This window comes from Apis dorsata, unplaced genomic scaffold (assembly GCF_000469605.1).
Source record: "Apis dorsata unplaced genomic scaffold, Apis dorsata 1.3 scaffold_59, whole genome shotgun sequence".
NCBI classification, from domain to species: Eukaryota; Metazoa; Arthropoda; class Insecta; order Hymenoptera; family Apidae; genus Apis; species Apis dorsata.
This window is the reverse complement of record NW_006263359.1, coordinates 137,685-158,684: the sequence shown is the minus strand read 5'-3', so window position 1 is coordinate 158,684 and position 21,000 is coordinate 137,685. Positions and strand designations below refer to the sequence as shown.

Below are 21,000 nucleotides of genomic sequence, written 5' to 3'. Positions count from 1 at the left end.
GTTACGATGGTGAGTGTAGAAGCAGTGCCACATCCTTTTTCGCTGTCCCTCGAAGGAGACGTTGTATGTCTCAGGTTTCAGAGTTTCGGGTCGAAAGCGACCGGTCTTGTTCGGGGATTCTGTGGTTTCCGCGACGCGGAAATCGATACAACGCGTCCAAAAGGAAGAAAGCCCCTGCGATGCTTCGTCGTCGGGAAGCATTAGATCCTTGGCGATTGGGTTTCTTCGTGAACAGAAAGAAAACGTTAGTTCAAACTTTGATCTCATTTTATTCGTTTTTAGCTTGCGGCGCCTATAGGTATATGTTAGCATTTATTCTTTTTTATCTTCCAAATGAATGAACATTTTAGAAATATTTTAGACATCTTTACAATATCAAAATTTTTTTATTTAATTAATTAAAAAAAGAATTAAAAATTAAGAAATTTATTTTTTCTTCTAAATAAAAATATATATTAAAATAATAAAAATCAGATTACAAAGTAAGGTACATATATGAAACACATACTTTCTCACAAAAGATTTGAAATATCCATTTGTTCTTTTAAGCTTAACAGTCATTCATGAACTCTTGCAAGCTCAAATTCCACCATCCAAACAACGATGACACATCAGACAACATAAATCACGAGCAAATCTCGATAAGTCTTGAATGAAACGACATCCCACGAACTAAACTTGTCGTTTTCATGATTCTCTGCACGTGCCATTGTACACAGAACATAACGTCTCGACGGATTTCTATGAGAGCGACGATGCGTTGCAATGTGTTGTGTCTGTTCCATGGTAAACGTGGGTCGTACATTATTCCCTAGTAGACGGATGCTAGAGAAACGTATTTTTCACTGCGAAATCTTATTTGCAAAATGCGATTTACGCGCACGCATGCACCAATAGCATCAATAATCGCACGATGAACTTTTGCTTTTTTCCTTTTTTCCCTATTGAAACGCGACCGCAAAAGAAGCGACATCTATAGAGTTCTTGGAGTTCAGTTGTAACCCAATAAGTGGATATGTTCTTTGCGTTTTATCGTTTTTCTCGTTAATCTTTTGTTATAAGTGATCATAAACGTAATGATATTTATTATTGTTCATTAAAACTGAAATATTTGTTGATTTAATTTGTAGTTTTATATAGTTTTTGATGTAGTGTCATGAATATGAACTATATTTTATTCATACCATGATTAAGGTTAGGACATTAAATAAAATTGTGAATCTTGATTTTGATCATATAACTATCACGTTTAAAATTTTGAATCAACGTCATCAAATTTAATTTACGTTATTTAATACAACGTTTTTATTCTGATGATCCAGTTTTTGTGCAAGAAAAACTGAAAAAAAGCTACTTGAAAGAAGAGAATCGGTCTTCAATTCTGATTTGTTCGTGAAAATCCACACCACTATACGGATGCAATTAATGGTAAGCAGAGCATAATTAACATGACTGTCATTAAGCGAGCGTCATTAGATCGAAACGTTTCTCTTCTAATATGGAATTCGGTTAAAACCATTACGTTTATTTTTCGTCCTAATTAATGTTAACACGGATCGTTCACGGATCATGTTTGCGGATTATACATTAAATTATCATTGTCTTTAATCTCTTAATTTTTTAAAATTCTTCAATTCTTACAATTTGACTCAAACGAAACATTATCTCTTCATATCTATTAAAAACCAAGTAATCTCGAAAATATCTCGTATATCGTTATCCATTGATATTAATTACTCCCTCCGGCTTAGAGACGAGGTTGGTAGGAATGGAGAAAGGTATAATAGGAGCACGTTTCTCGTCTGTGTTGCGTACGATATTTACATTGTAACGGGGCGGATAGCAACGTGTCGACGACCTCGTATCTTCGGTTATACATTCCTGCTCGTCGAACTGCTAACGCGATATACTTCTAATTAGTAGAACGAGCCGTTTGTGCTTTATTGTTGCCGAGTTATTGCCGTCATTATTTTCTTGGCTATGAAACACTTTTTGCCATCGAATCATTGCACTTTTTGACGGGTTATCAAAATGTTTTGCTCATATCTCGGATATAAATCTGATGTGTAACGGATTTTCAATTTTATTGGCGGACGAAAGTGGCAAGAAGAAATTTTATATTAATCTAATTGGTATGTTCAGATATATAGGTGAGTCAAGGCTTTGGTTGATTAATTGGATAAGTTGAGGTTAGGAAATTGAATATTAATTGCAAACATAAGAATTAATTATGTATTTTATGTAATTAGCATGTTTAGATAAGTGAATCAAGTTTAAGTTGTTACGATTTGATTGATTTGGAGATTAGTTAGATAGATTGAGGTTAGGAAATTTATATTTTTAAAAAAATTATAAAATTGAGATTTTTATAATATATTTATTTATTTACTGTATCATAAACAAATTTTTCTTATTAAAAAATATAATAGCATAGTATGAGAATTAATTTGATTAAAAAAAACAAGTAGATTTGTCGGTCGACGAAGGAAGTTTTTTCGTCTAAGCGAGTGCAACGATCTCGTGTCGTTCAGAAATGGCATTTCAACGGCCTGTACATGTACACCTGCATAACGTAACCACGCAAATGTGTTCAGGCATCTAGTAAGTCGCGAACCGCTGCGGCTACTCGTTAAAATACACCTGATTACCGAACATTACCGTGCTGAGGGGGTAATGATCTCAACGCTTGCACGTAATAGAAATTGTTCGGACGAACCGGGAGACGTTTAGGGCTTATGTTTGAAATTCTAACATTTTACCGTGATGGGTTATTAGACTTAGATTTAGACTTTGAAAGTACATCCTCTACTCTTTATCATTGATTGCTACATTAAAATCTTGAAATCTTGAATGTTGGTAGATTATATATAATGACTACAATTAGGGTTAGATTTGAGAGTTAGGTTATGTTAAATTTAGAATATTTTCATTTTAATTTGGATTCTACGTTTTGTTTAGTAATTATCATTGATGGTGGAATAATCTTAAAATTTATTCATTTCGTTATAATTTCGTCATAATGGCATAAATTTTCATCAGAATGATCAAAAACAGTCGAGGATAAATTTATATTAACGTTCGTCTGATTGTTCGCGCGTAAGGAAGGTAACGTATAGAGTCAGTAAATAATTGAGCATCGGTCTGGCAAGGGTTAACGATCTCTTTGCACCAGCATGCGATAGAAATGGGTTTAAACGATAGAACGAGTACATTTGCGTGTCAAAGATCGCTAAGCGTCCTGCGTGGTCTATTCGCGGAATCGCCCTGTCCTAAAATTGCCGCTCGTAACCGCGCTCTCGCCGAGGACGAAAAATTTATGGCACGAAAATTACACAAACGACCGGTTGTAACGGCAATTTGGAAATTACGAATTCTCTCCTGTTTATAATAATGATAGACACGGAATTTGTTCGAATGATGATTTGGATGTTAGTCTTCGAAGTTTTATCTCTCAACTGAAAATTTTGAAAAAATTTTAAAAAATTCTCGAGATCTTAGAATTCAAAAATCAGATTTTGGATTCTAGAAATTGATTCGTAGAATTTAGGATATTAGATTTCAATCTTAAAATTTGATAGACACGAAATTTTATAAGATAGAGAAATTTTGGATTCAAAACTTTACATCATGATTTAGATTGTGAATTATATCAGATTTAAAATAACTTTGAATTTTGAGTCGATTATCGTATTTAAGAAATTAAAAATTTTTTTGAAAAATAATCAATTTATAATTTTTATATTTATTGAAGATATCGTTCAATTTAACATCAAGTTTCTCACAGCCTTTTAAATTAAGTCTCCCTCTAGAAATTCCGATAATTTACAACAATTAACTGACAAAACAGTCACGTTCCATCATTTTTCCCTCAATTAACCATTCTTTAGTCGCAAAAGCTACAGTTTCCAGTTTAATTACCACATTCAATTTAGTTCCATCATCATTACATCTGTCGTCTCGTCGCAAAATTTCCACGATACAAAAACATTCATTGTCGTCTCATTTGCATAACACACACCTTGCACGCCAACTCTTCTATTTCTATTTTTACCCGCGAAAAATCAGCGGACGAAAGCAAAACGAGCCATCGGAATGAGAAAGTGCGATTTCCTCGATACTGACCCTGATAAACCGGCGATGCTATTTGAAATTTAATCAGAACCGTCCATTATTCGCTGCTTTTTATTTTCTCCTGCTCGTAATTTTTCCCTCGATTAACCAAAAGGGAAACAGGGAGAAACCGCAAATAATATTTTCGTGACTCCTTCGATATTGGCGGACTATAAGTAAATTACTTCCTCGTGGGATAATTGAAAATATAAATGGGAGAAAGTAATCTCGATTCAGCTTTAATCCGTTTCCGTTGAATTTATTTTTTAAGCCGATTCGAACGTTGAACCGTCCTTTTTTTTTTTTTTAAGTTATCTACAATTTTGTTGCATTTAATCGATTGGATCTGCTCTTATAAATGGTCTTTTTTATCTAAATTCAATATAAGCTTGGCGAGTTTCAAGAGTTTTTTCAATTAACATCTTTGGCTTGTGAATAATTGATTTAAAATTTTAATTTGCGTGTAGATATTGTGCCGTTATTTCACCTGTTGCAATATTAGTGAGAATATCTTCTCAGTCTCGTTTAGTATAATCTCTTTAGGAGATACATCTATTTGCTAAGAACATCTGCGCCTGTTTTATGATTCCAAGTATGGTATCTTGGAATGAGAATTATTCTTGGACTGTGTTTGAAGAATGCTTGCCTTAAAATCTAATGTATGTCAACTTATTTTTAGTACTTCCATGTAGAATAGTACTAGATAGATTATCCGTCTTGGATTTGTTCCCAATATGGTGTTTAGATTATTTTCAAGAAATAATGAAATTTACCAAGAGAAACAGAAGATGAGACTTTGAAATGATATTATTCCTTAAGTAAAAACTTATGTTCCATTTGTTTCAAGAATAGATAAAGCAAGATAGATAAGGACTTATGTAATTTTCTCACTATAAAATAATCGACTAAAATTATAGATCGTAATTTCCTGTATCTAATTGAAAATTGAAATTGAAAAGGATATTATATGATCTCATTTATATTAATGCATGGAAAAAAAAAACATATCTATCCATTTCTAAGTGTATAGCATATAATTGCTCATAATCATTCTACGTTATATGAAATATATAAAAACCTGATTTGAACACGATCAGCAAACATAATTCTAAAATCTTTGGATTAACTCTTCAACGACAAAAAGTCAATGATTTAGATTTTAAATACAAAATATGAATCACATTTCCTGCAATATTTTTTAAGAAATAAATCAATCTACGAGAAAACCAAAAAAAAAACAAAATACGAGGAATCTGAGTTCCAGCTACTAAGCGTGCAACTTTTCAACAAACTTTCTATAATAATTCACGTCAAAACGTTCCATGGCCTCACACTCGGGGGAACCCATCATAAACATTGGGGTACATTTGAGTTAGTATCTCATTTATCCACGTCCTCGACCGGGTTGCAGGCCAAGTCCAAACGATTCTCCATTTCTTTGCCGACTGGCCGCGAACAGCGTCGTTATTGCAAAGTAAACGATCTCAAGAACGATGAATAACGGTGCACCGCGTGAAACCGAACTGCGTAATAACGTTCGAGATTGTCGGTGAATAAGGTTACACCGGCGTACGTTATTGCCAGTTACCGTGGCAGCAACAATGTAATGGCAAAATTGGTGCGCTGGGAAAGCCCGTGCACCTCGACTAACCTCGTCGAGCTGGTGTTAATATTGAATAATGCGAAACACAGAGATCTGATTCTGAAGATCTTCTCCTGTCCCTTTTCTGTCTTGGAAAATCTCGAAAGCCTGCTATTCCTTCTTTATCATTAGGATCGCACAAGGATCTAATTGATTGTTCGTCTGTTAATAAAATCCCCTAAGATCGTACAAGTTGTGGCTAAGGGTTGCTAAAGGGAATAACGATTTTTTCTGGATGCAGAACACATTGTTCCAAAAATATTAAGAAAGACAAACGTTTGAATCTGTCACTCTTTCAATTCCAAAAATGAAAGAGAATTTTCTCCCGATCGAATATTTCAAACGTTTGCTGCAACCAATGCGACCAGCACAATAAATTTCATCCGTACATACGATTGGAATAAGTTGAAAATTGAACGTTGCAAACGTAGATCGCGTTGCATGCACGTATCCATCGTGACACGCCCATAGGTGAGCAACCAGGAAACGTAGCACGCGTGCGTATATACACGTATCCTATATAACGTACTCGTGCAGGCATAAGTATATACACGGTGTCCATACAAGTACAGGCCAGTCTGTGCACCATTTAGGATCGGGGATATTGAACATCACCGACGTTCCATTCGGTTAACATTGGTATTCGTGCGAATACACGTGATAAGATGGACTGGATCTTCGTCTTTGGATGGATCACGCTGCCCTCGATGAGATTATTGGGATTCCCCGATTGTAATTGGTCTCGATGCAATTTAATCGATGGTTTTGATAGGAAATGGATGATTAAGCCAGTTGGGATTGTGTGCATTAATGTGTTCGGGGAATTATTAATTATTGAGACGTCGAGGAAGGAAGAATATTTTCACGATTCAGGTTTTTTTCTTCAATTTTTATCTTGAGGAATTCAGGTCTCGGATTAAAGTTGGACGGAGAAATCAGATTTTGAGGAGGATGAAATATTTTATTACAATTCTAGTTCGTGGAAGCAGCTTTCGAAATTCAGAAAGAAGGAAAGATTTAGATTTTCAAGAAAATTGAATTTATCAAGAATTTGTATCTGTGTAGAGAATAAGTTATAAATGAGAATTTATAAAAAAAAGTAAAGGAAAGAGAATTTCAATAGAATTGAAATTAAGGCAACATCTAAACTATGTAATTCTGACGATTTGTATCTGGAGAAAGTTGAGAAAAAAAGAAAGTCTTGGAAATTTTTTCTTAAAGAATGCTCTTGAAAGAATAAAGGTCTGGATTCGAGCATTGTTGACAAAGTTCAGCTACTAGAACTCCGCAGTTCTTTTGTGCCGAAATGAAAGTAGCAAGCTTTCAGCTGAAGTAAGTGGTTAAAGCATAGGGAGAACGCTTTGCTTACTTTTCGTATAAAGACGTCGATTCTTCCCTTGAAATATGGCAGCTTGTTTGCTGCAAGGATTTGCGAGGACACAAGACAAGCTTATGCAGTCCTCTCGACTGGATTAGAATAAAAGGAATGACTTTTTGAATTTCAATCCTGCTGATACTTTTCATCTAAACATCCGTGGAATCTCGACACCTTTAGTCTCTCAAGATCTTTTAAAATTACACGTTCCCAATTAAAAATTAGAGAAATCAATTTAGAAAGAGGAATATTCAAGAATTAACTATTCTTAACGAAAAATTATTACATGGAAAGGAATTAATGAATGGGGCTTGAACGGTTTCCCGAATCTTTTCTTCACTTAATACCGGTTTTTAAAGTACTATCAGCAAGGATGGAATGAAAACTGACACCTCTCATTATCATTCTTAAATATTCTCTAAAAGGCTTCTTCATTATGCACAAAACGTTCATCATAATGCCATCATCTACATGATAAATGATACATCGAGTTATTTAAATTATTCTATACTTAAAAATAAATTGAATTTTTGAGAAAAATCGACAAACCTAACACCACACATCCGCCATGTTAAATACCAACAACATTTCTCGAGACCAAAATCGTCGAAAATCTCAAGATAGTCACCCCTTCCACCGAATCTCTGACCAGTCCATCCACGAGTAAATAAGCGTGACACAATCTTATCGTCGGGCCAAAGGGTTATCAGAGTTCGCGTTCGAGCATCGGATGGGATTACATCGTGAAACGGGATGGATCGGAAGGAACGATCGAGGCCATTCAATTTCAACCGGCTAATCGTTCGAAAGCCCGATCGATCCGTTGGCCATCGACAACCACCCATCCCTGCCTGTTGCGCCCCTCGTTTAATGCATGCTCCCCCTCCCTCGCACCCCGAAGATTATCATTAAGATGTTCCACGGGCGGCGAATGTTGGTGCCCCTGGTCTCGCGAGAGGATACAAGATGGATGATGGTAGAGGCGTGCCGAGGAGGAAGAAGAGGAGAAGGTGAACGCCTCCCGTTTCCCGGCCGAGGAAATAGCTAATGACGGGATTAAATGAAACTCACTTAACCCTGGAACGTGGAGGGAAAAACAGATGTTTCCTCGATGCGATCCTTTTTCACGTATTTTAATCGTTAATTGCGATTAAATCAACATTCGCGATAATTTTTGGAAGTGGAAATGAATGTGGAATGGAATCAGTTGATTTCTTTCTTTTCCATCGAGTCCAATTTATGGATGGAAGGAATTTGGTGAAACGATATCGTGTTGTTCGAGAGTGATAAGATGGTTTTTTGGATTGGGTTGAAAGGAAGGGGAAATGAAGGATATGGAATTTTAATAATATAATCATATATTTTATTATTAGAATTTATGTTAAGGATATACTAAGTGTCGAGAGAAAAAAAAAAGAGTTGACTACTTTATGGACGAAAAATTGTACTCTTTGTAGATAAAATATTATAAATAATCTACAGATAATACGATATTTATCGTCGTATAAATACATTTAAAAAATAAGAATTTAAGTATTACTATTTCATTCTTAAATGAATATCAAACTGTAATTAAACTTACAATTCCATTTTCACTTTTCATTATGGTTCTTTAGAATTTTATCAATAGATAATTAACAAATATCCAGGGAAAAACCGCAAAACGGAAAATAATACACGTTCAAACACACGACAAATCAAATTAAAATCGTCGTTCCGCGAAATGATAAACTTCTCACGCCATAAATGTGGTTTAAGGGCCATCGACGGAACTTCCTGTGGAGCCCGCGGCGGAAAGATGATCCACGCGCGCTAGCACGCGCGCGAGTCTCTCGCTATGCGACTATAATTGCGAGCAGGTGGCACCATTAATCTTGCAGCCACCGTAACCTATTTTCCCGCCACTCTGCCAACCATCGTCGCGGATAATGAAATAACGAAGCGGGTATTCGAGGATGGACTCTCGTTGGAACCGTATGGCCTGTGGGCGAGCGAAATTAATTTTCACGGATTTCAATAATTTATAATCGATTCGATACTGGAATGGTGATCGCGTGGACCGTCGAGCTGTTTTTCGTTTCGATTCGTGAGACGATGATAAAGTTTGGAAAGATACGATAACTTATGAAAGATTAGAAGCATATTGTGTTGGATTATGAAATAATTCTTAATCCAATTGAATAGTTAATCGAAATATGTAATAAATTTGGAAATTTGGCGATTTTATTGGATTCGATAAAATTTGATGTTTGCCAAGAAGTTTGGAAATTTTCGTTAGAAAATTTGAGGAAGTCATCAGTGTTGGATAGTTAAAAAAAACTGTCGAAATCGAAAACCCTTATAACCAAAAATTCGACCAATCTTGACAATAGCGATATTTCCTCATCAATTTACAAAATACAAATACAAATCTGGGAAACGGGAAAATTCCCGTCTCTCTTACACTTCTCTGACGGTCTTTTTGTGGAGAGAAGGATACAACTGTCCCAGATTTTCAATCGCTTATTCATAGGGAGGCTTACAGGTGTGTTACCTTTGCTCGATGACGCAAGTATGATCTTCGAAGATGAATGTTTACTTTTCATCTCGGCGTTACAGGCCGTTTTGTGTTCCAAGTAAGTAATTGGTTACTTTTAAAGGGAAGAGGCTGCTCTGGTCGAGGAGGCTTTAATATACAGTTGTACACGGCCCATAAATTATCCGACGAGTTGAAAAAGTCGCCGGTAATATACCCTCTTCCTGGACTTTGGGCCGGATTCCCACGAGTAACGAGTATATCATATAACCAGCGTTCGCGAAACAGTCATCCCGAGGAAATCATCCATCTTGAAATCATTTTCCGCAATTTTAGAGACACGACGCGTTCCATAATATGCCTTGGCTAACTTGTTGTAACGTTGTGCCTTCGAAGGGTTTCTACCTATGAGGTAGAAACTTGGCCTGGACGGTGTTGCGAGGTTGAATTTGGGATACGCGCTTCTCACGTAAATTAACATCAACGTGGGAGGGAAGACATCTCTCTCAAGGCCTAGGATAACTTCATCCTGCGGTTAATTTGAGAACTACTACGTGTACGTTTCGTGGGGTAAGAGAAGTTTGGATGTAAATGATTTGAAATTAACTTAAATTAATTTTTTAAGGGATATATTATTGCGTACTAGTACTTGGATAAAGTTTAGATATTCTCCTCCAAATAATATATTTATCTAATATAATACATTATATCAAATACATCAACCCATTAACGCATCAATTAAAAATTCAAAAGTAGTCATTTTTCCACCAATTTTTTTATTATCTTAAAATACCTAAGAACATTAACAAAGTTCTATAATTCTATAGTTCTATAGTTTTATGCAAAAAAGATTAAGGTAATTGCCTATATTTTCGGACTTCATCCTAATTTGAGAATTTATTATGTGGGATAAGAAAAGTTTGGACGTAAATGATTTGAAATTAATTTAAATTAATTTTTTAGGGATATATTAGGAGAGGAAATAATCACCACACTCTCTAACTGAATATATTCACTTGTATTTATATAGAAAGCCAAAACTGCAACTCTCACGAGTTAATTCAATCGAGTAACTTATGAAGCGGTAAAGAGAACAAAATCTATCTCTTCGATCCAATTATCAGATTCTTTCTTCAAATTACAACTGGAATACCATCCCCATATTCACACAAATTCTTAAGATCCAAAGATCTCGATCGATCGATCTCGAACCTCCTGGATCCGGCCAGCTTTTCCGTCCATCGATCTCCCGAACGGATCGATAACTCACCAACGGTATACACCTTTCGCCCGCGCGACCTTCGCCATTCCACGATCGAATCGAATCGAATCGAATCGAATCGAATCGAATCGAATCGAATCTCTCGGAAGGGGGGGACCTTCGATCTCGGCCACGATCGATCCCCTCGATCCCGTTACTCGTCGCGATCCTGTACACTAATACTCCTCGCTTAAAGGAAAAAATGGCGGAGGGAAACCTTCCTCGCGGCGCGGAATGCACGCACGCGTGCGTGTTTCGCGCGGATGATCTCAAAGGTTAACGATGTTCCACGCTTCGCGCGGGTGGCGTGCGAAGGTGAGAGGGACGATCGGGGATCGTTCGTGAAATCCAGAAAAAAGTCGAGGATCAAGGACAGTGATCGAGAATCCTCTGCGAGGCGCGTGCTCGATCGAGGGCCCTCCGCGGGCTTGCGAAACAGAGTCGACATTTCCTTTCTCGCCGAGAGGAGTTGTTCGCTTCTTCTGTCGATCTTGCTCTCGATCTTATGTAACGTTACGTTTATTGTTGATCGTGTTGCGATGGGATCGAAGGTGGAACGTGGACTCGTGATCGTTCGTTCGGATTGTCGTGCAGAATATTGGAATATTGGAATTTATATATAAGGAAACGAAAATGAAATGGCGTGATAACTAAAATGAAAGGTTCTGTATTTATTCAAACTTACAATTTTATTAACTTTGGAAAATTTTCGAGATCGGAATTATGAAGGTAATGAATAATTATTGAAGATAATTGCGAGTAAAAATGATCACGAAATCTGTTTCGAAAAATCTGTTGTTGCTCAACCCGATGTTGAACGTGATTTTCTAGCAAGAATTCGTTTGTTCTAGCCTCGAAACTCGATTAATCGTGGTGAACGAGTCTATTGCGATTGCCGTTAACGTTACGTTAAGAAGATTTATCGATGACGTAAATAATATGCAGACAGTCGGGCAAAGTGACGCGAGCGTTTGCTTATCTCGCGCGAGCGCAAGATTAATGCGCATGCCGGCCGGCGCGTGTATCTCGGTTAATAAACATTGCTGGCAATATAATAATGCCACCATCCGCTATACAAAGAATCGCTCGAAATTATGCAGTCCTCGCATGCGGAAGCACCGTGTTGGAATACATGATCTTGCGCAAAGACAAGTTAGTTTAGATTTAGTCGCGAATATTTCATTTCGTACTGGAAGATGTCAGCCTGCTTCGTTTTCAAGTCTTGCAAAAGCCTTTGTTTCTTCGACTTTCCAACGACTTCTGTGTTCTTCCTTCTTCCTAAATCGTTTCACGAACCTTTTAGAATCTTTTATTTTTCATTTACTTTTGTTTCCAAGAATTTGCAGTTCTTTATCCAAACAAGTATTTTTAGGTTCCTAATTTCCAAAACTTCTATTTTTCTTCTACTTTTCTTATCCAAACTTTTTTGAAAAAAGAATAAAACTTCAAGCTTCGTCTCATTTGTTTCCAAGTACTTTTAGATTCCTAATTTCCAAAACTTTTACTTTTCTTCTACTTTCGTTTCCAAGAATTTGCAGTTTCCTTATCCAAACTTTTTTAAAAAAGAATAAAACTTGAAGCTTCGTCTCATTTGTTTCCAAGTACTTTTAGATTCCTAATTTCCAAAACTTTCCTTTTCTTCTACTTTCGTTTCCAAGAATTTGCAGTTTCTTTATTCAAATTGTTTCCAAGTACTTTTAGATTCCTAATTTCGAGAATTAACTAAACCTTTCGAGAATTTTACCGTTCATTCCTGCACCTTTTAAGAATTTCTTTATGCTCAAATATCTCCAAATCCAATCTTCCAGAATTCCTACTTCTTCGTTTCCAAATCTTCCAAATCTTTCGTTAATTCTCCGTTTCTCATGGTGAAACCAGTACACATTCTATCCACCACACATTTAAGATCAACCTCCCGTTAATTAATGAACGTAGCCACCGGGAGCACGCCGCGATGCCAGCCATAATTTGTACCCGGGGCGAAGTCAATTAATAAGGACATCGGCCCATTAATTTAATTGCAGCCCGGCTACGAACGATACACATCGACCGAGGTTCAGAAACCACCGGTGGGTGGGTTTTAGATCACCGCTCGGGGGATTTATTAATTACGAAATTTCCACATGCGACGGGCCACACGCCGCTACGACGATCGTCGAAAGGTCCTCGAGAGGTCGAGAGATGGCCGACGACGGATCGGTGTCGATTAAATTATCGGCTCATCTCGAATCGTGATTGGGTTTCTGCAAATGTTGCAAAACAGGCGGATTATCTCGCGAGGACTGATTGAGATAGCCAACGAAGGGAGAGCACGCGTTTCCTTAACCTTTTAGATTTAACCTTTTCGTAAATTATCTTGCAATAACGAGCTTTTGCGGGTTTTCTTTTCTTTTTTTTTTTTTTTTTAAATGACGCGTAGAGACGCGTGGTTTCAGCCGCTCGATTGATTGTTCGGATCGTAAATTAGTTTGTCGGATCGCAGAAGGTGGAGTTATTTACGTTGTTGGCGATTTGTAATTGACGTAATCCTTGCGCTTAATGGAGCGAGGAGGTGTGTCGTTGGTGATGTGATGCCAATTGTTCCGTTTGATCTTTGATTTTGCTTTCGCATAAATATTTATTTATTTATTTTTCTTTCTACTTCGAGAAAATGCGATTCGATCTTTTTATTTATTTTTAATACCTCGTAATTTAATTAATTATTCGTTTTATTTTGATTTATGACTCGATAGCTGTGAACTTAGCTATCTTATTTTAAAATGTCAAAGAAATTAAAAGTTTGCAATAGAAACTCATTAACCTTGTATAATATTATTCATATTCGAAAAAAGTTTGAGATTGACAACGATTACGATTAAAAAAAATCAAGAACAGATATCATCCTATTATATCGTTAAAATTAAAAAAAATATATATATATATATATATATATATAAAGCAGAATCAAACGCGAAGTAGATAGATAATCCGAAACGAGCAAAGTGTTTATCGAAGGAAGGATAAACAACGGTCACAAGGCCGATAAAATCACTCCGCTCTCTATATCTCTCAACGCTCTCGATCGAGCAACCTACCTACGAGCAACAACCATAAAACCCAGGGAACAAGACTTTCAATGTCTTTCTCAATCTTCGACAACCTCTTAATACTTCAACGGAAAACAATATTAATCATCTAACTGACATTAAACGAGGACTGTATCCCTTCGCCTCTCCACTCTCCTCTCCACCCGAATAATACCACGTATTCCATCATCATCTCCACCTATATTAACATCTTCCATCGCGAACACTTTACAATCGGCGCAACAAAAGATGGGCTCGAGGCGATCGTGCGTGGAAAAAAACGATCTTAATTTCATTATTCTCACGATTTTCCATTCGAAAGATATATCGAAATTATTCGAATCAACGAGATTCGATAAGAATCGAACCTGAACAATATGCTTATCAAGCGTGAATTATGAATTGCAAATATATTTCTTTCATCGATATACGATAGAAATTGAAAAAGAATGTATCACGTCGCTCGTTTTCATATAACGACTCGTTGAATTGAATTATCATTCTCCTTAAAGCGGTTGAAACTTTTGAGTTGAGTCGTTCCAAATACGCAAGGGATATTACGGATGGATGCAACGGCTCTTCGTCGCCAATGGTCGAAAAGCCCGCTACGGACGGCCTCATCTCGAGGCGAGGAGAGTGTTAGGCACGGCCAGAAGTGCATTCCTTCACGTTGCACCGGGGAGGGGTCGTTCGCGCCGCGAGGAAATCCACGGTATTCTAATCAGTTTCTAGCCCCCTATCTCCCGATGGACGACCGACAAAGCCGATTCGGAGAAATCGATCGATGATTACGGAGTCCCGGATTGTCGCTTTAATCATTGCAGGAATATTAAAAACTGACGAAACGGGTTAGAATATTGAGTATTGATCGATCATTATCGTCGTTCCGTGGACGGAATGATGATGGTAATAATTTAAGGTGTATCGGCAGTTTTGTGCTTTCGAAGTCGTCGAGTGTAATTAGGTTGGCGATATACGCATTTTTATGAGAGAAAATTTGTGAAATTGTTCGCCGGTATTGGTAAATGTGTCTGTCGATGGAGGTGTAAATTATAACGTACGTATTTAACGAAGGCAATGGCAATTTTATTTTTATGCAATCTTGAATATTTGAACTTTTTCTATGACAAAGCAGAGACTTCAAGTATTCCGGAATTTTTTAAGATTTTGTTATTTATTGAGAATTTCGTGGATTAAAATTTGTTAGTTCAAAAGTTCTTCGATCGAATTCGAAAAAAAGAAAGTGAGGTTATGGTTATGGCTCGTTAGAACGGATATAGAATAATCAATCGTCTCCTAATTTCTACCACCATTAATAAATTGTTCTCGGTTAATCGAAGTCTGAACGAATCAGAAATTAACGCAAATGGGGTCGATTAAAATTCCAGACGATAGGAAAACCGTCGGAAGTATCGTAATTACACCCTAATACGATTCTTATCGACCTGGATGTTCGGTCATCTCCTGCATAACTTGCGCATAAGTGTGACTTAGAATTACCGGAGCGTACATATAATTTAGATCGCGGGTACAACTTCTCAAGGCGTAATTTAGATCACGGTACCTGATACGTGTCCGGTGCAAGAGGACCGACGCGCAGTTCTATCCAACCGCGATTTAGACGAAATTACACCGTGCAGAATCTTACATAAGTTTCATGAAAGCGTTCGTAACTTAGGGCGGACATAACTTGATCCAATTATGATTCAGATCCACCATGTGACGAAAATTAAATGAAAATTCAGCCCTGATATTCATCACGATAGATGGCCAAGCCTGGGATATCTATATTTATCTTTTGTATTTTCTCATCTAATATTTGCATCAACCTTTCAAAATCTACATCTAAAATTCTCTCTTATCAATTATCAATCGCGCAAGCTTTTGCAAAGAAGAAAGAATGGAACAGGAAATATACTTGTTTGATTATTTAATTAAGCAAAATACACGTGGAATACAAAAGATTTGAATTCTATTCTTGAAACAAAGCGTGCAGAAATAGATACCCCAACTAAAATTATACGCACGCATAAATCGAAGACAGAACCATTGAGGATTCGATCGTACGTAATCCAAGCATAATCGAGCATCCTCTATTCCATGTCGTCCCTAATCCCAACCCGCGATTATGCACGATCAATTGAACTATTTGTCGTCCTCGAGCCGGTCGCTCGCGAGGGCGTCGATGGCCATTCCTGGCGTCGCCCTGTTCGTGTCTCGATGGGTTCCGGTTTTATCGATCGTTTTTCCCGGCGAGCCTCCCCCTGGACACACCGGTGGGACCTGTTTTCACCGATGAAAAGTTACCAGATCGTTCAGACCCGGCGACGATACACCCGACAGACCCCCGTTGCTTTTCCAGATGGAACTAGTCGACCGTGCGAAAACCACACGGAATATCGGCACACGCGTCCCTTCAAGAACACGAAGAAGAAGAAGAAGAAGAAGAAGGAGGAGGAGAAGGAGAAGAAGAAGAAGAAGAAGAAGAAGAATAAGTTCCACTCTCCTCGATCTCCTCGTTCTCGTTCTTTCCCTGACACGTTCACTCGATCGTTGTTCTGCATCTTCGTTAACTTCGTCTTCCATTCTTCTCTTTCCCGTGCACCGATGAATCGTAAAAGGAATCGTTCTTTTGCTTAATGAATTTTTAGGGGGCCGGCATGAAGTTCGCCTCGTAAATTACGCGAACAAGAATCCCGCTTATCTGACGGTGGATCGAGCGCAGAGTACAAGGCGGGGACCATGGCGAGGAGGGCGATAAGCGTTGCTAATTTCCGTAAATTCGCCGGCGACTCGGCCAGGGCGTTACGTTTTAATTGCGGCAATTAATTAGACCAGGATCGAGGCTCGAGCTTCGTCCCTGAAGCGGATATTCCGATAACCTTGGAACGTTTGCTCTCGATGACCTTCCATTCGATGAAAAGTTGGCAGCTGCCGGGGAACGAGTTGAAAAGCTTTTTTCTAATTGTATTCCAAGTTGCATCGAAACATCATTTGTGACGTTTATACCCTATTTTTTCAGTGGAGTTGTAAAATTCAATTCGGATGTTAAGGGAGGGTAGTTTTTGAATCGACTGTCCGATGCAGAGAGAGAGAAAGAGAGTCATTCTGTATTATTTCTACGTTTTCCATTGTTCATCTGCTGGTCACAAAGAGAATCTTTGTTCGCACACTCTTTGCGATATCTGTGAACGTTTGTGGCGCGATTGATCATCACCGTTGATCAATCGATGACAGAACAAAAGATATTTGGCCTCTTTTCGGTAGATTATTCCACTCAGTGTTTGCTTGCTTTGACTTCGAAATAATCAGTGCTGGACTGAATAAGAATAGCGAGTGGTTATCTTTTCATGCTCCGACGATTGAAATTTTTCGAACGATCGATTACTCGTTGGAAAGGGATTGAGGGGAGAAGAGGCGCGAAGCAAGATGAAGAGACCGCCACGGGGCGCGACAACTCGTGTTTTACATAAGTAGCGCGGATCTTATCTCTGTGTTCTGGTACACCATGGACACCGCAATCGGGTCACGATGCAGCCGGGTACCAGATCTTGCGCATCCTCGACAAGTCTGGACCAACCAGAATGTGTTTTTATTTTTGACATTCCGGCTGGTCGCGCCTTTCGGTTGCTTGTACCCTTTTTCTTTTTTTTTCTCTTTTTTACACGACTTACCCGCCACTCGTTTTTCCTGCTTGTTTCATTACGGTTAAGCATTTCTTTTATCTCTTCAATATTTTTTTAACACGTTTTTCTACTTCTTTTTTAAATTTCGTGCCACTTGTAATACCCTTCTTTAAATTCTTCTTTGCTCTCTTATTTAAGCAATTTATTAATCCTCTCATTAATCTCTTTTTCTCGTCCAATTCTTCATTCAATTTCTATTCACTTTGTTAGAATTTTTTCCTATTTAAAGAATTCACATCTTTTTCTTCCTTTATACTCATTATACGATATCGTATATTCCACTTATTCGTTTCCTAAATCTCGAAACAATTTTCTTCGCAACATTTCCATTTTATTTTCGACCGATCTGTTTCCTAAATAAAAAAAAAAAAAGACAAATTCTCGGAAACGCGATTATATCGGCCACGACGAAATTCCTAAATTCCTCGCGTTACACAACGAGAACGGCCTCGCAAGAGAGTTAATGACATTCCAAAAGCGGCCGTTCCAGATAAATCAAGAACCGTGTCCCGAAAGAAAGCCACACGCTAATAAATACGTCGCATGGACAAAAACGCGGAGCGGGGCGGTGTATACATAACGGCCGGACACATGCCCATGATGTATCGCCATCGTGGACACCAAGGCCCTCGTGCGCGCATAATCCCTCTCGAGACTATGCGCGCGCACAGGAACGTGGAAAGGCGGCTTAATAGAGAGAGTGCTCGTGCCTGTGCTCTCCGACTCTATCCTCCGATTTTATCCTTACTCGCCTTTCCTCGCCAATAATTGCCCGATCCACCACTCCTCCTCGATATCTCGGCTCGGTTGCCGGAAGCTGATCGGAAGTCGCCTGCAAGCGGAGACGATCCACCGCGGATCTTGGTTTAATTTGAAGCGAGCATAAATTGTTCTAATTAACCAAAGCTCCTTGCGCGCGCTTTTCTCGCGGGAGACAACGCGTCGATGACCTCTCGTTTCTCAATCCAGTTTCCGATCTGGAACGGTTCTGAATCGGATGGAGCTCGACTTTCGCTTTGGAAGGCTTCCAAGGGTTTTCTCTCTTTTTGTTTGTTTGTTTGGTTTTTCGATTTCGAAGATACAATTGGATGGATATTATTTCGAAGGATCGATATTACTCTTAGGATATTCTATAGAAATTCGAATTTTTTCGAAAGATACGTAATATCGACACGTTCGCGGGAAGTTTAATCACCGAAATTTGCATATCTGACATTTGTATCGCAAATTCCCTATCTGTCGACCTCCCTCCCCCTTCGCAAAAACACGTGGCAAGGAGATGAATTTCACCGACGGTGAAGAAGAAAAAAGAAGAAGAAAAAGGAAAAGAAAACGTAGAAATTTGTTTTCATCGTGGAAGGAAAAGGAATCTGCAGCTGGAAACTCGCTAATCCGGTTAACCGGCTGCCTCCTAGTAAATCACTCGGGTAACACGTAAGGGAACGACGTTGTTTGATCGAGAGACAACCCGTTAGATTCCTTGCCGAGATCCCTCCTTGTTGTAACTCCCCTCCCCCCTTTCTCCCCTTCGAAACGTACGTTATGGCCGATCGAGGCCGATAAAATCCGCGATTTGAAGAAATGACCGACCGAAATTCCAACCGGTCTCCCCTCCCCTCCCCCTCGATCATGGCAATACAACACACGCGCGCCACACTCCGTCCTTACTTTCTATTATCCGCGTTCTTGCCACGGCTGAATGGAGACCGTACAATTAAGTACACTTGACGTTCGTACTACACGGCGATCCGTGAAACGTCCAACGATCGGGGCCCCGCTTTGTTGCACGGCGACTACAATTTGTTATTTGTTTATACAACGCCGCACCGGCTCAGCAGTGCGTGGGAGGCGTTAAGGCCTCGAGCCCCCGCGAGCCACCACGTGCTGCGAAACGTGTCGCGCAAACATCGAGTTTTTGAAGTTCGAAAAAGGAAGAGAGAGAGAGAGAGAGATGTGGTTTCGTAGTACGTTCGATCAAAATTTATTATCGATGAATTTATTCTTTCGATTACAATCTTCGAGGATACGTTTAAAAATTATTATTGTATGCTTCTTTTAAAAAATTGAACATCATCGTAGTTTAGATGCAAATTAAGGTTAATTTGTTTCTTGGTAAAATGTAGAATCGTTGCAGTATTTGTTTTTTTTTTTTTTTTAGAATATATGTTTGAATGAATTAAGGATTGAATATTTTGTGGAATCGCGGAGGTTGAGTCGATTCTGGAACACGATTTTTCTCCATCTCGGCCGCGTATACCCGGCGCGACACCTCTCGTTCTTCGCGCGCCGGTTGATTAAGCGGTATAAGAGGTTGTTGACGAACCTTTACCGTTAGCAGCCTCTTTTATCGCGAGGGCAGGCTAATGAACCGCTTTGCAACGCGAAAAATATCTACGTTTAACAAATTTCCCTTCCCTTAGGGGCCGAGTCGCCTCGTTGGCGGCGAATAAACGAGGGGCCGGGATAATTTAAGGCGTAACCCTCGCGATGTTTCTCCGGCCTTAAAAACGGACATCGTCGTCCCCACCGATCTTACGTCTGGCCCACAGATTTCTTTTATTTTCCTTCTTCCAATCGCGTTTTTTATGCGATTGTTGCGTGCTTTTCGGTTGCTCGCTACGACAGCAAGCAAGAAACGAGTTAACGAGGTTTTCCGTGGCTATTATTCGTCCCCGTTTTCGAAAGGAATTATTCCGTGCGAGCCGATCATTGAATTATAGGCAATTATAAATTTTTATCCGTGTATCTTGATAAAATGTTTTATCGAGCAAAATTTTCGAAATATTCTTTCTTAGGCAATTTTCAACAGCGTCCGATGTTTTATGCAAATTTTAATGCAATTACGGAGACGAGATTTAAACGGAGATCTTTTAAAAATTTTATAATGAATAATTCATATTTGCATATCATGTGCATTTCTTTGTAGCATTTATTTATTTATAGATTCACAGTTTAATTCACTTCTCTCGAATGAATTTCTAAATCCATGCGTTAATTAAGATCTTTTTTTTCATATTAACGTACGTAGAATAATTTACCAATAATCGTAATTTTATCAATCATCTTTTAGAGATTTTGAGTTGAATGTTGAAACATTAACGGGAGGAAGTAACGAGAGAATGTTCGAAATGACGATAATCACGGCTCGATTAAAATCTACTTTTAAAATCTACTCTCTTTTTTCTCTTCATGCTCGCGTCACATATTTCAATGGCAACGTATACCTGCGTTTGTAAAAACGTGTTAATTATTTTCGCGTGCACGCGAGTTGAAAGACGCATGGACACGGAAAAGGTGATCGCGATCCGCTTTTTGGAGAGCAACATCGTTGCTCAATTTGCTTGAA

At 38.4% G+C, this 21,000-nt stretch overlaps 1 protein-coding gene across 8 annotated transcripts in view; it reads left to right on the top strand.

Moving 5' to 3' along the window:
- The window catches only part of LOC102677037 (protein outspread), a 194,650-nt gene that overhangs the window by 144,587 nt on the left and 29,063 nt on the right, over window positions 1-21,000 (top strand). The window contains exon 1 of one of the 8 annotated variants that reach the window (XM_031515248.1): window positions 1,301-1,428. The exons of the other annotated variants lie outside the window; for them this stretch is intronic. Coding sequence (XP_031371108.1) covers window positions 1,417-1,428 — 12 coding nt within the window. The 5' untranslated portion in view covers window positions 1,301-1,416. Of the gene's footprint in view, window positions 1-1,300; window positions 1,429-21,000 lie in introns of those variants that run through there. 8 annotated transcript variants of the gene reach the window in all.